The sequence below is a fragment of the Dryobates pubescens genome, chromosome 17, assembly GCF_014839835.1.
Source record: "Dryobates pubescens isolate bDryPub1 chromosome 17, bDryPub1.pri, whole genome shotgun sequence".
In the NCBI taxonomy this organism is placed as follows: Eukaryota; Metazoa; Chordata; class Aves; order Piciformes; family Picidae; genus Dryobates; species Dryobates pubescens.
The window spans coordinates 10,516,562-10,530,625 of NC_071628.1; the positions used below are offsets into that span (position 1 = coordinate 10,516,562).

The 14,064-nt window shown below is 56.3% G+C and overlaps 2 protein-coding genes across 4 annotated transcripts in view; both read left to right on the top strand.

The window, feature by feature from the left end:
- RASGRF1 (Ras protein specific guanine nucleotide releasing factor 1) overlaps positions 1–4,872 on the top strand; it is a 38,401-nt gene extending 33,529 nt beyond the window's left edge. For all 3 annotated transcript variants that reach the window (XM_054168904.1, XM_054168905.1, XM_054168906.1), the window contains exons 24-27: positions 1,774–1,853; positions 2,378–2,495; positions 2,679–2,747; positions 3,240–4,872. In XM_054168904.1, coding sequence (XP_054024879.1) covers positions 1,774–1,853; positions 2,378–2,495; positions 2,679–2,747; positions 3,240–3,332 — 360 coding nt within the window. In that variant the 3' untranslated portion in view covers positions 3,333–4,872. The remainder of the gene's footprint in view (positions 1–1,773; positions 1,854–2,377; positions 2,496–2,678; positions 2,748–3,239) is intronic.
- A 998-nt stretch (positions 4,873–5,870) lies between these two features.
- CTSH (cathepsin H) lies at positions 5,871–13,613 on the top strand. The gene is made up of 12 exons (XM_054169238.1): positions 5,871–5,953; positions 6,180–6,211; positions 6,292–6,397; positions 6,491–6,561; positions 6,996–7,100; positions 7,241–7,327; positions 8,452–8,507; positions 9,909–9,990; positions 10,079–10,147; positions 10,503–10,609; positions 11,578–11,703; positions 13,103–13,613. Exons 1-12 carry the CDS (start codon positions 5,881–5,883, stop codon positions 13,176–13,178), a joined length of 990 nt encoding a protein of 329 aa, XP_054025213.1. The 5' UTR covers positions 5,871–5,880; the 3' UTR covers positions 13,179–13,613.
- Positions 13,614–14,064: the final 451 nt, after the last annotated feature.

The window sequence follows — 14,064 nt, forward strand, 5'->3', positions numbered from 1 at the left end:
TGGTAAGCACTTCCTCACAGAGAGGCTGATTGGGCACTGGGATGGGCTGCCCAGGGAGGTGGTGGAGTCACCATCACTAGAGGTCTTTAAGAATGGATGTGGTACTTGGTGGGATGGTTTAACTGATGTCCTGGTGTTAGGTCACAGGCTGGACTTGATGATCTCAGAGGTCTTTTCCAGCCTCAGTGCTTCTGTGACATGAGACACATGTCGGCAAACCAGCTAGAAGCTGGAGTGAGGTCTGCTTAGGTCATTCCCAGGAAAGAGGTGCTGAGGAAGCATCTCAGAGGCTATGTTGCTGTTGGGTTTGTTCATGGTCCAGCTCAGAGACCTTTCCTACAGCACTCTTGAGCTGGGAGCGCATGCAGATGCTCTCCAGATTGGGTTTTCTGGGCTCTTCTGACCAGTGGTGGGTGAGGGACTGGAGCACTGCTTTATGAGAAGCTGAGAGCCCTGGGGCTGTTTAGTCTTCAGAAGAGAAGGCTGAGTGGGGATCTAATAAATCTTCATATGTATCTGAGGGCTGGGTGTCAGGAAGGAAGGGACAGCCTCTGCTCACTTGTGCCCTGTGATTGGACCAGGACAGGAGGTTCCACCTCAACATGAGGAAGAACTTTGCTGTAAGGGGGCACTGGAGCAGGCTGCCCAGAGAGGTTGTGGAGTCTCCTTCTCTGGAGACTTTCAAGCCCCATCTGGATGCATTCCTGTGGGACCTGCACTAGATTCTATGATCCTGCTCTGGCAGGGGGTTGGGCTCAAAAATGTCTAGAGGTCCCTTGCAACCCTTAACATCCTGTGATCCTGTGAGGAGAATGAATCCTGGAGTTACCAGGGACAGAAATAGCTCTGCTTGGTGAAACCTGATGGAGACCAGGGGGTGCTGAGCAGGAGCTGCTGTGTGGGCTCCTCTGGAAATGGAACAGCAGCTTTGTTCCTGCAGTGATAAATCTGGAATTCAACAGGCTCTGGAGAAGGTGGGAGGCAGAGGAAGGAGATAAGTGGAGAGCCTCCATCCCCAGCAGTGTGGGCAGCAAAGGGAGAGAGGGGATTCTGTCCCTCTGCTGAGACCCCACCTGCGGTGCTGGGGACAGCTCTGGAGTGCTCAGCACCCCACAGACAGGGACTTGTTGGAGCAGGGCCAGAGGAGGCCACAGCAATGCTGGGAGGGTTGGAAGCCCTCTGCTGTGAGGCCAGGCTGAGAGAGTTGGGGTTGTTCAGCCTGGAGAAGAGAAGGTTCCAGGGACACCTTCTGGTGGCTTTTCAGTGCTTCAAGGGGCTGGTCAGAAATCAGGAATGGACTTCTGAGCAGGGCCTGTTGTGATGGGTGTCATGGTTTGAAGGACAAGGAGTGATAATTTGAACTACAAGAGGGAGAATTGGACTAGAGAGGAGGAAGAAATGTTTGACCCTGAGTGTGGTGAGAGCCTGGCCCAGGCTGCCCAGGGGGGTGGGAGATGTGCCATCCCTGGAACCATTGCAGGTCAAGTTGGTTTGGGCTCTGAGCAACCTGTTCTGGTTGGAGATGTGCCTGCTGACTGCAGGGGCTTGGACTGGATGAGCCTCAAAGGTCCCTTCCCACCCAAACCAGTCTGGGATTCCATGATTTTATGTTGGAGGAACTTTGCTTTCCAGTTTCTGCTGAACTTCTCTGAACATACAAGGGTGTTGAGCACCTGGACAGGGGTGACCGTGGTTCTGCAGCCTTCACCCCACTGGCTGTGGGCTGGAGGTTCCTTCCAGGGCCTTCTGCAGGTGCCCCTTTGTGTTTTGCAGACAAAGGCTCTGATCGACAAGCTGCAGAAGCTGGTGTCCTCAGAGGGCAGGTTCAAGAACCTGAGGGAGGCTCTGAAGAAGTGAGTGAGCAGCAATTCCCCCTCCTGCTGGTGAACCCATGGGGCTGGGGGACCTGGAGCCCAGCCCAGCTCCCACCCTGCAGATAGGACTTTGCTCAGGAGATTATTCTGGAACTGCACCAACTCCTGTCCTGTTCAGCAAGCAGCTTGTGGAGAGACCCTGAGCCAGGAGCTGCTGCCCTGAGCTGTGGCGTGGAGGAACTGGGATAATGGGGACTGGAGTGGGGAATCTTTCCTGGACTTGGGGACATTTTGTTCTCCCCTGCCCTCACAGACTTGGAGTTTAAACCCCAGAGTGCAAGATAAGGAGCTGCAGGTTCTCACCAGCCAGTGCAGGTCGCTCCAGCTGGTGGTGGACCTTACTGGCACCGCTGTGGGTGCTGTGGCTGCTGGGTGGGTGCTGTGGCTGCTGGGTGGGTGCTGTGGGTGTGTGAGGAGCAAGGGTTGTGTCTGTGTGAGAGGAGCAAGGTGGCTTTTTTCACTTGTTTCTTCTTCTCTTACTTGTTCCGGGGTTGCTCTTAAAGCTGTGACCCTCCCTGTGTCCCCTACCTGGGAATGTACCTGACTGACCTGGCCTTCATCGAGGAGGGGACCCCAAACTACACCGAGGATGGCCTGGTGAACTTCTCCAAGATGAGGATGGTGAGTCTGCCAGCCCTGCTCTGAGGGGCCTGAGGCTTGGAACCCTGCAGCTTGGTGCCCAGCACAGCTGTCCTTGGTGAGGGCTGTGTCTGGAAGAAGCAGAGCAGCCCTCTGCACGGTGCTGTGGTCAGAGGGTGTGGGTGGGAGGCGCCGCACCAGCTGCTGTGTCTTCTCTCCGGGCAGATTTCACACATCATACGAGAGATCCGCCAGTTCCAGCAGACCTCCTACAAGATTGAGCACCAGCCCAAGGTACAGCCCCGTCCCCAGAGCCACCTGCTGCCTCTCCTCCCCATCTCCCTCTTGAGCACATCTCTCTGAGGAGGAAAGACTGAGAGAATTGGGGCTTTTTAGCCTGGAGAAGAGCAGCCTGAGGGAGGATCTCATCAGTGCTTCAAGGGTGGCTGTCAGGAGGGTGGGGCCAGGCTTTTATCAGGGGTGCTCAGTGACAGGACAAGGGGTACTGGGCCCAAACATGGACATAGGCAGTTCCATCTCAAAGTCCTTTAATGTAAGAGTGGTGGAGCACTGGAGCAGGCTGCCCAGAGAGGTGGTGGAGTCTGTCTCTGGAGACATTCCAAACCTGCCTGGGACGTGGTTTAATGGTGTTGGATTGATGGTTGGTCTCCATGATCTTAGAGGTCTCTTACAACCAAAGCAATTCTTTTCCCAGTTTCACCATGTCTGGTGGGCTGCAGCAGAGGTGGGTCCTCCCCTGAACAGTTTGGCTCTCCCTTTCCCCAGGTGACCCAGTACCTGCTGGACCAGTCGTGTGTGATGGACGAGGAAAGCCTTTACGAGGCTTCTCTGCGGCTGGAGCCCAAGCTGCCCTCCTGAGGTGGGGGCGGCCATGTACACAGGCTGTACCATGCTGTACATATCCCCTGCCCCCCAGGGACTCCCCCAGGGACCCCTGCAACCAGCCCACCTCTGTGCTTCCCCAGCCACCCGCTGCCCTCCTCCTCCCCAGCCCGCAGTAGGATTCCCTGCACCCTTCCAGGTTTCACGCACTGACACTGCGCTGGAGTCCCGGGCTCTTGCCCATCAGCTTTTTGTCACTTGTTCCTCTCCAGGGGGGCTGCTGGGTGGGCAGGGAGGGGGTGACCCCTTCTGTGTCCCCCCTCGGGGCGCAGCACAGAGCAGCTCAGATGGGACTGGCAGCACCGTGCCTGTGCAAGCTCTGGAAGAGAAGGAAGAAAATGTGTTGATGTTTATCGCTCCGTGCCATGCTGCCTGCTTTCCCTGTGCCACCCTTGGTGCTGGGAGGCCGCTGGTTCCCTCCCTGTGCAAGTCCTGATGCTGGGGAGGACCAGCAGCAGCATCCCTGTGCAAGCTCAGGAAGAGGAGGAAGCGAAGGAAGAAAGCACATTGATATTTATCACTCAGTGTGATGCTGCCTACTCGCCCTCTGCCACCCTCAGTGCTGGAGGGGCCTTCGGTTCCCTCTGTGTGCCAGTCCTGGTGCTGGAGGGACTGGCAGCAGCATCTCTGTGCAAGCTCTGGATGAGAAGAAAGAGGGGGAAAAAGGGAAGGAAGAACAAGAAGAAGAGGAAAGAAAGGATGAGAAGAAAGGAAGAGATGATGACGTTTATCGCTCCATGCCGTGCTGCCTGTTCTCCCTGTGCCACCCTCAGTGCTGGAGGGGCCTTCGGTTCCCTCTGTGTGCCAGTCCTGGTGCTGGAGGGACTGGCAGCAGCATCTTTGTGCAAGCTCTGGATGAGAAGAAAGAGGGGGGAAAAAGGGAAGGAAGAGCAAGAAGTAGAGGAAAGAAAGGATGAGAAGAAAGAGGGGGGAAAAAAGGGAAGGAAGAGCAAGAAGGAGAGGAAAGAAAGGAAGAGATAATGACGTTTGTCGCTCCGTGCCATGCTGCCCGTTCTCCCTGTGCCCCCCTCAGCGCTTGGGGGGCCCCCAGTTCCCTCCCAAGCCGGGAAGATGGGACCATCCCTTGGACTCCTTGCTGCCTCTGGCTCCTGCCAAGCTTCTGTGGATATGCTGTAGCCCCGTAATCCTTGTGACTGCGCCGAGTAACATGCCGTAGAGTTAGCAACCGATGAGCGAGTGTTTTTCTTACATCTACTGTAGTCCTGTCTGACCACCTTCTAGCAGGAGTATAGTAATGTAGTGCTTATTCTGTGAATATATCCATGGGTTTTTTACCGTGTACAGGACACAGACCCAGTGAAACCCGCCCGTGGCAGGCATGCCCCACGCGCCACCGGACACTTTTTGCTGTCAGCAATACCTCGTGGTATGAGAATTTCTCTTTCAAAGCCCTAAAACTTTCAACTGAACAGCTTGTTTGGAAGGAGATTTCCATTTTTTTTGGTAAAAATATATGTTTCCTGATTACCTCTTGCTAATAAATCTATTCTATCTCAGGGTGAACTGGGACTTGGCAATGCTTTTGTCAAGCACAACGTCCAGGCTGGGTGAGGAGTGGCTCGAGAGCCGTCTTGAGGAGAAGGGCTTGGGGGGGGGGGGTGTCAGTTGATGGGGGGAAAACTCAGTGTGAGCTGGCAGTGGTCGCTGGCAGCCCAGAAGGCAGCCATGTGCTGGGCTGCAGCAAGAGGAGCGTGAGCAGCAGGACGAGAGAGGTGATTCTGCCCCTCTGGCTCTGCTCTGGTGAGACTCCACCCAGAGCCCTGTGTCCAGCTCTACTGCCCCCAACATAAGAAGGACATCGAACTGCTAGAGAGGATCCAGAGGAGGGCCACAAAGATGATCAGAGGGCCGGAGCACCTCCCCTGGGAGGACAGGCTCAGAGTTGGGGGCTGTTCAGCGTGGAAAAGGCTCCAAGGAGATCTTAGAGCAGCCTCCCGGTACCTGAAGGGGGCTACAGGAGAGCTGGGGAGGGACTTTGGACTTTGTGAATGGATTGAAGTTTAAGGAGTGTAGATTTAGACGGGAGGTTAGGAAGAAATTCTTTCTGTTGAGGGTGGTGAGACACTGGAGCCGGCTGCCCAGGGAAGGGTGCATCTACACCTCCCTGGAGTGCTCAACGCCAGGCTGGATGAGGCTTTGAGCAACCTGGTCTAGTGGGAGGTGTCCCTGCCCTTGGCAGGGGCTTGGAACTGGACCATCTTCAAGGTCCCTTCCACCCCAAACCGTTCCGATTCTATGAATCTATCGGCGGGGCAACGGCGGACCCCGAACCACCCCCGCCACCAGCTCCCGCCATGGCGCAGAGGCCCCGCCCCTCGCCCCGCCCCCCGCGGGAATGCACCGCCCCCTGCTCCGCCCTCAGGGCAGCGATTGGTCGAGCTCGGGTCAGGCCGCACGGGGCTAGGGCTGCCCTGCACCTTGCTCGCCTCAGTTCGGCTCTGTTCCACTCGGCTCTGTTCGGCACGGTTCGCCTCAGCTCGGTTCCGTTCGGCTCGGTTCGGCCATGCACTGGGCGACGCTGCTGACTGTGTTTGCGCTCCTGGGTCCTGCCGCCGCTTGGGCCCCCTCTGCTGAAGGTAAGGGGGCAGGGGAGGGGAGAGGACGTTGTGTGGCTTGGCCCGGCCCGGCTCGGCTTGCCTCGGTTCGGCCCAACCCAGCTCTGCCTGGCCCGGCCCGGCCCAGCTCGGCTTGTCGCCTCGGGCTCTTTCCGTAGCGGGGCCCGGGGCTAGGCCGGGGAGGAGGCGGCGGGGAAGCAGAGCCGAGCCGGGGGACCCGCTGACTTCTCCCCGCTCTCTCCCGCAGAGGAGCTGCAGTTCAAGGTCTGGATGCTCCAGGTAAAGCCCCGGGCCCCGCGGTGGGGAGGGCCGGGCCGGGTGCCCCCGGGGGTCGCGGCTGAGGCGCTGTGTCCCCGCAGAACAACCGGCAGTATGGCCCCGGCGAGTACTCCCGCAGGCTGCGCATCTTCCTGGACAACAAGAGGCAGATCGAGGAGCACAACGCGGGCAACCACAGCTTTCAGAGTAGGAGCTGCTTCCCCCCGCCCCGCCCCGGCCCCCGCTGGCCTTGAGCTCCGGCCCGCGGTGAGCGACCCTTTCGCCTTCCTCCTCCCACAGTGGGCCTGAACCAGTTCTCAGACCTGACCTTTGCTGAGTTTAAGAAGCTCTATCTGTGGAGTGAGCCCCAGGTGAGTGAGAGGAGTGTGGTGGGGAGCAAGGGGGCTGCAGGGCTAAGGACCCCGAGTCGTGGGGGGCTCTGAAGCCTGTGGCTCAGCATCCCATGGTTGTGCTGCTCTAAATCTGCTGTGTGAAGTGTAGTGCCCTGTCCTTGGAGCCTGGGTAAGAATGGTATGAAGCTTTTGCCCCCTGCCCTCCCATCTCACCCTTGTGACTCTGGCTCCAGCCAAATTGTCACTGCTGCTCCCAGCTTTGCAGCTCAAGCTGTGGTTTTTGGGGTGGAGCTGGATTTTTGTGGACCCAGCTCTTCGGGGAATAGAGGAAGTGCCTGGGCATCAAGGGAATGGGCTGGCAGTGCTTTTTGGGGCTTTCCCAGGGCTCCCTGGCTGGCATGTAGCGTGACAGTCACTGCTTCTGCCCCTGTCCCCCGCTGTCTCGATTGCAGAACTGCTCAGCCACAAAGGGCAACTTCCTGGGCAGCTCTGGGCCCTACCCTGACACCATCGACTGGAGGAAGAAAGGAAATTTCGTGACACCCGTGAAAGACCAGGTGAGGAGCAGCAGGTGAAGCCCAGCTGCTGGCAGGGAGTGGAAATGTTCTGCTCCTGGCCTGCCCTAGCCTGGCATTGTGGGGAGGCTGGTGGCCCTGTGGCACACCACGGAGCAGTCCCTTCCTGGTTCCTCACGCAGGGCCCCTGTGGCAGCTGCTGGACTTTCTCCACCACGGGGTGCTTGGAGTCTGCTATTGCCATTGCCACGGGGAAGCTCCTCTCTCTGGTAAGGGATTTGCCTGTCTTGTTCCCTCACTGCCAGTCCTGCCTCCAGTTAAGTGCTTTTGTCTGGGATGGCTGCTTCCCAGTCTGGTAGTATGTGGCTGCCTGTGGCTGTGGTGGGCACCACAGACCTTTTGGCTCCTCACAAGCTGAGCACAACTGTTGAGGGGAGCACAGAGCAGCGTGGCCAGGAGCTCTTTGTGCCACCATATTCTCTTGGGGTCAAAGCCTTCACAGTTAAGTGTAGTGAGACCCTGGAGTTGCCAGGGAGGCTTGGGATGCTCCCTCCCTGGAAGGTATTCAAGGCCAGGTTGGATGAAGCCTCAAGCAATCTGCTCTAGTGGGAGGTGTCCCTGTCCACAGTAGTGGGCTTGGAAATGGATGATCTTTAAGATCCCTTCCAACACAAATCATTCTCTGATCCCAAGGGGGCTTGGACAGAGCCTGTTTTGGAGCAGGACGAAACTGGAGGGTCCAGCAGCTGGTGGGTGCCTGGTGCTGGGAGCAGGCAGGGGTGGCTACAGTGCTGTCTTGTGCAGCTTGCTGCAAGCAGCACCTTGTGAAACTGTTTCTTTTAAAGGCTGTTTATTTTTAACCTCCCAGAGGGTTTATGTTCTGGAAGAACTAGAAAGATTACAGCTGCTGGTGTGGCTTTAGCAGAGGCGCTGAGGGTTGGGTGTGAGCATTCAAAACATCCTTGACCTTTGAAAGAGATCTCAGCCAGCACTGCTGAGGTGGGAGGCCATCCCAGCATGGGTGAGGAGGCATCTGTTGCAGTTTGCAGCACCCTGGGCTGCCAGCTCCATGTCTCCTCACCTCTCTGCCTGGGACATGGAGCCTCCTGTTAGGTGGTTCCCACTCAGCAGCACGAGTGGAAGCAGCACTGCTGGCTGTTGTGTCTCGCTTCCTTTCCCTGTCACTTAGCAGAGTTTCACTTCAAAGTTTCACCTCTTCAACACTGGCACTTGAAGCCATGGTTTAGTTAGTCATGAGGTGTTTGGCAATAGGTTGGACTTGATGATCTCTGAGGTCTTTTCCAACCTCCCTGCTTCTATGATTCTTGGGAGAGAACTTCTGCTGAGTGCAGGTGCTGAGCAGCAGGTACTGACCTGGAAATCTTCTCTGTAGGCAGAGCAGCAGCTGGTGGACTGTGCCCAGGCTTTTAACAACCATGGCTGCAATGGGTAAGTCACACAAAGAACAGAAGGGAGAGTGTTTTGTGTTCTGTGGCTGACAGACCTGGTGTGCTCCCACATCCTGGAGTGGGTTTTGTGTCCCCTTGGCTGAGATGCTGCCACGGAGAAGACTTTTGGGTAGGGTTTGGTTGTTTCAGCTTGGCCCTCCTTAAAGTTTTGAACTTTTCCCTAACTCTCCAGCACTTCCTCACCTCTCTTGTTTGTTATCTTCCTTCTGATGTCTGTCTTGTTGTGTCTCCTGACATCCCAGTCACGGGTTCCTGGCTGGGCTTTCACACCCTCAGAGGGAGTTTTGTCTTCCTCCCCTCGTGGGTCACGCGCCTCTCGTGGGGCTTTGCCCACAGAAGCCTCTGCTTCCCCTTTGGTGAACTGCAGCTGGTGCTGCAGGGGAGGCAGAAACAAAACTTTTCTGAAATCTTAGGTTTTCTGGATGATAAGCAGGCCCCAAGGACTGCTCAGGGGGCTGAGCAAAGCCACTCGTGGTGCTTTCTGTTGCCCTCAGGAATCCACTGTAGTCCTTTCCCTGTGCACACAGTGATCACACTGTTCTTGTTTTCCCTCTGTCAGCTGAGCTCCCTCAAGGTGGCCAGGAAAGGGAGCAGCTGCTGGCTGGAGATGTGGGGTCCTTGTCCTTCCCTGTGCTGTGTAGCTGCCTGCTGGGCAGAGGCCATGGAGAAGCACCTTCCATGTGTGAGGCTGCAGAGCTGTCCCCAGCCCTTCAGCTCTTGATGAGCAGATCCCCTCTCAGGCTGCTCTTCTCCAGGCTCAACAGCCCCAGGGCTCTCAGCCATCTCCCTACAGAGATGCTCCAAGCCACTCAGCATCTTCCCAGCCTCTGTTGGACTCTCAGTAGTTGTGTCTCTCTCAAAGTGGGGAGCCTAGAACTGGTCTCAGTACTGCAGATGTGTTCTCACTAGGCAGAGGGGGTGGGGAAGGAGATCCTCCCTTGAGGTTCTCCACCCTGCTGGCCACAATCTGCTTTCTGCACCCCAGGAAACTATTGGCCTCTGGCTCATGAGCAACTTGTTGTCCACCAGGTTCCTGTGTTGCCTTTCTCCTTGGGAATTAGGCACTCAGGAGAAGATCTTCCTGTGCCTGGGTGGGACTGTGTCAGACCCCATGATGGGCCAGACCTGGAGCCCCAGCCAGGAGGTGCTGCAGGAACAGGCTGGGGCTGATGCTGTTGGGAGGGTCTGGGATGCCACCCTGTACTTCTCTTTCCCCCTGGTTTGTGGGAAGGGGCTGCAGGGCTGCCGGGGAAGGTTGAAGGCTTTGTTGTGCAGATCCATAGGGGATCTGGGCAAACACTGGCTCTTCTTCAGCCACTGCTGACCAACACTCCTGGGTCCTTTTGCAGCACCCTCACCTTCTGGCTGTGGTGTCTTGCAGGGGCCTGCCAAGCCAAGCCTTCGAGTACATCCTGTACAACAAAGGGCTGATGGGGGAGGACAGCTACCCGTACCGGGCCGAGGTATGGCCACCACAGCTCACACACCTGCAGCAGCAGCAGAGCAGGCTCCACAGCAGCCTCTAACTCCAGGTCCTTTCTGTCCATGCAGAATGGCACCTGCAAGTTCCAGCCTGAGAAGGCCATTGCCTTTGTCAAAGATGTTGTCAACATCACACAGGTAAGGCCCCGAGGGCTACAATTCCAAACAGTCAGGTGTCAAGGCTGTGCCAGGTGTCACCTGGAAGCTCCTCAGATGCCCCCAGGTGTGCCAGGCTTTGCAGCACAACCTGCAGCCTGCTTGCTCTTGGGAGAGGAGTGAGGTGGCACTAGGGAGGTGCTGTAGTCAAAGTACAGGCATGGGGTCTCTGCTTTCCGTGGTGGCTGCACCTCCAGCGTGCAAGGAACTCTTGGTTCTTGTCTGCCAAAGTGAGGAGAAAGCCAGGGTCAGCCCAGTTGTGCTCTGCAGGTCCAGTAATCCTTACTGGTCCCAGTGTAATCAGGAGGTAAATGACCCTGGGATCCTCTTCCTGCAGTATGACGAGGATGGGATGGTGGAAGCTGTGGGGAAGCACAACCCAGTGAGCTTTGCCTTTGAGGTGACAAATAGCTTCATGCACTACAGCAAAGGGGTCTACTCAGAGTGAGTATTTCTGCACTTGGGAGTGAGGGTGAGGGAAAGGGGTAGGGCTGGAGTCACTCAGTTGCCCATTTCTGTGCTGGAACAGTGGGCTCCTGTCTGAGCTTGCTGCTGAAGAGCAAGCAGCAACCATCAGCAAACTGAGCCTTGGTGGCTGAGGTTCTGAGGCTTCTATCTCCTAAAGGCAGAGGGGATCAAGGCTCCCTCAGTCAGTTTGCAGAATATACCAAGTTGGGTGGCAGTGCTGATCTGCCAGAGGGGAGGAAGGCTCTGCAGAGGGACCTGGACAGGCTAGATCCATGAGCCCAGGTCAATGGGATGAGGGTCAATGAGGTGTGAAGGGCTGGGATCTGCACTTGGGTCACAACAACACCATGAATGTTCCAGGCTGGAGGCAGAGTGGTTGGACACTGCCCAGTGGAAAAAGACCTGGGTGGGAGTTGGTCAACAATGACTCAAGATGAGCCAGCACGTGTCCAGGGAGTCCAGAAGGCCATCAGCCTCCTGGCTTGGATCAGGAATGGTGTGGCCAGCAGGGCCAGGGCAGGGCTTGTCCCCCTGCTCTGGACACTGGGGTGGTCACACCTTGGATCCTAGAACTGGACCAGTGCTGTAGATGTGGCTCCAGTAGACAGAGGGGCAGGAGAACCTCCCTTAGCCTGCTGGCCACACTCATCCTCATGCCCCTCAGGAGACCATTTGCTTTCCTGTCTGAGAGGGCATACTGCTGACTCCTGGTGACCTTGTCCACCAGCACCCCCAGGTCCTTCTCTGCAGAGCTGTTTCCCAGCAGGTCATGTCCTTAGCTTTGGGTTTTCCTTTCCTTAGTTCCCCTCTGCACCCTCCAGAACTGGAAGCTGAGGGCATCTGTTAGTTGCCCTGGGTGCAGTCAGGGTTGTTGGCCATCTGTGATTTGTGGCAGGCTGTTCTTTGACACCAATCTGCTTGACTTTTCCCCCTCCTGTCTGCAGCCCACGGTGCCACCACACTCCTGACCAGGTGAACCACGCTGTCCTCGCCGTGGGCTATGGAGCAGAGAATGGGACTCCCTACTGGATTGTGAAGAACTCCTGGGGCCCTCTGTGGGGCATGGATGGGTAAGGAGGTCCCAGTGCCACTGGACCCACTGTGGTCTCCCTGTACCTGGTAAAAGGAGAGCTCCATGTGGGGGATTCCACCCACCAGCGGCCCCCAGGCTTCTGAAGCTGCAGTTGTGCAGCTGCTTCATCCTCTGGGAATCGGAACCATACAACTGTGGGGGATGGAAGAGACCTTTGAGATCATCAAGTCCAACCACTTGCCTGGAGCTAGCAAGAGGAAGGGAAATCTTCCCAGTGAAGGAGACATGGCCTACAAACCTGTCCTGGGGTGACTGGTTGGAGCAGACCCTTAGATCATTGTCACCAGGGACTTGGGCAGCATGTGACAGCCACCATACCCCTGGTTCCCCCAGGGCCTCCTCTGTGGTTAAGCAGCCAGAGAAGAACAGGTTGTGCTGGGGGTGAGGTGCTCACTCCAGCCCCTGGTCAGTCAGGTGCTCACTCTGCTGGTTTGTGATGTAAGGGGGCTGGGGAACAGCATTCCCTGCATAGCTGTGGGCTGACAGCTCTGTCACAGGGATTTGCTCCTTGGACATACTGAGAGAATCAGAATTGTTCAGGTTGGGAAAGACCTCCAAGATCATCAAGTCCAACCATCAACCCAACACCACCATGGCCATTAAACCATGTCCCACAGTGCCACATGCTTCTCCAGGGCTGGTGACTCCACCACCTCCCTGGGCAGCCTGTTCCAATGCCTGACCACTCTTGCAGGAAAGAAATTATTCCTGATCTCCAACCTGAATCCCCCCTGGCACAACTTCAGGCCATTTCCTCTTGCCTGATACCAGGGAGAAGAGACCAACTCCCACCTCACTCCAGCCTCCTTTTAGGGAGTTGCAGAGAGCCAGAAGGTCTCCCCTCAGCCTCCTTTTCTCCAGGGTGAACAACCCCAGGTCCCTCAGCTGCTCCTCACCAGCCCTGTTCTCCAGACCCTTCATCAGCTTTGTTGCCCTTCTCTGGGCCTGCTCAAGCACCTCAGTGTCCTTGGAGTGAGGGGCCCAAAACTGAACCCAGTATTCAAGGTGTGGCCTTACCAGTGCTGAGTCCAGGGGCACAATCATTTCCCTGGTCCTGGTGGCCACACCATTGCTAGGATGCTGGTGGCCTTCTTGACCACCTGGGCACACACTGGCTCATGCTCAGCTTGTATCAAGCAGCACCTCCAGCTCCTTTTCCACCAGGCAGTTTCCAGCCACCCTGCCCCCAGCCTGGACAGTTCATGGGGTGGCTGTGGGGCAGGACCTAGCCCCTGGTGAACTTCATTCTATTGGCCTCAACTCGCTGATCCAGCCTGGCCAGATCCCTCTGCAGAGCCTTCCTGCCCTACCCAGCTGCCATCCTGGCTCTGCTGGAGGGGGGACACTTGCTGACACCCATTCCTTGCTCTTCTCAGGTACTTCCTTATTGAACGTGGGAAGAACATGTGTGGGCTTGCTGCTTGTGCATCCTACCCAGTCCCTCAGGTGTAAGAGGAGAGCACAGGCTGGGGACAGCAGGCAGAGGAGAAGAAGCAACTGCATGTGTAGGAGATCCTGGATGCTGAAATCAAGGCAGTGATGAAACACCAGCTGAGGTGAGATAAGAGTCTGCTGGAAGTTGTTGCCTGCAGGCAGATTCCTGGGCTGGCAGCAGCTTCTTGCAGGCAGAAGACTTAAGACTTGTGCCTCCTCCCACTGTGTTCCTGCATTGAGCACCAGACTCCTGTCTTCTCCTACTGCTTTGAGCTTCTTCACCCTGTCCTGAGGCCCTGCTGCTGGGGGGTGGGGTGCCAGCAGTGGAGGGCTACTCAGGGGAAACACCACAATTTGAAGACACTTCCCCAACAAAGCTCAGCCCTTCCTTCAGGTGGCTGCTTTCCAGGTGTAACTTCTAGGGATGTTCTGAATTGCCTTTGAAGGAGTTGGTTTTTTTCCCCCTCTCTCTAGAGGAAAGGGAATGCTGTGATTTTTATCTATTTTCCATTACTTTTTTTTGTCAGTACCTTTTGTATTAAGAAATAAGGCATTTGAATGCAGAAAGAACAGAAGGACAGAAATAACTGAAGGACAGAATGATTTTTCTTTTATGAATCAATGAAGAAAGCAGGAAGCTTGATGCTAACAACTGCAGGGGTGAGAGCAGCCCATGGGGCAGGAGGGGACACTTCTGCTGTGTGTTACTTCATGCTGAAGCTGGCCACTGCATGAATAAAGCTGACTTGTCACCAGCCTGCTTTGTGCTCTCTGCAGCTCGGTAGGGGGTGGGAGGTGAAGTCTCTGTTTTCCCATCACAGAGCAGGATCCAGCTGTGGGAGGGTGTCCCATGAGCCACTTGTCCAAAAGCTTGTGAAGTGTTAAAACCACCCAGGGGTAGCAG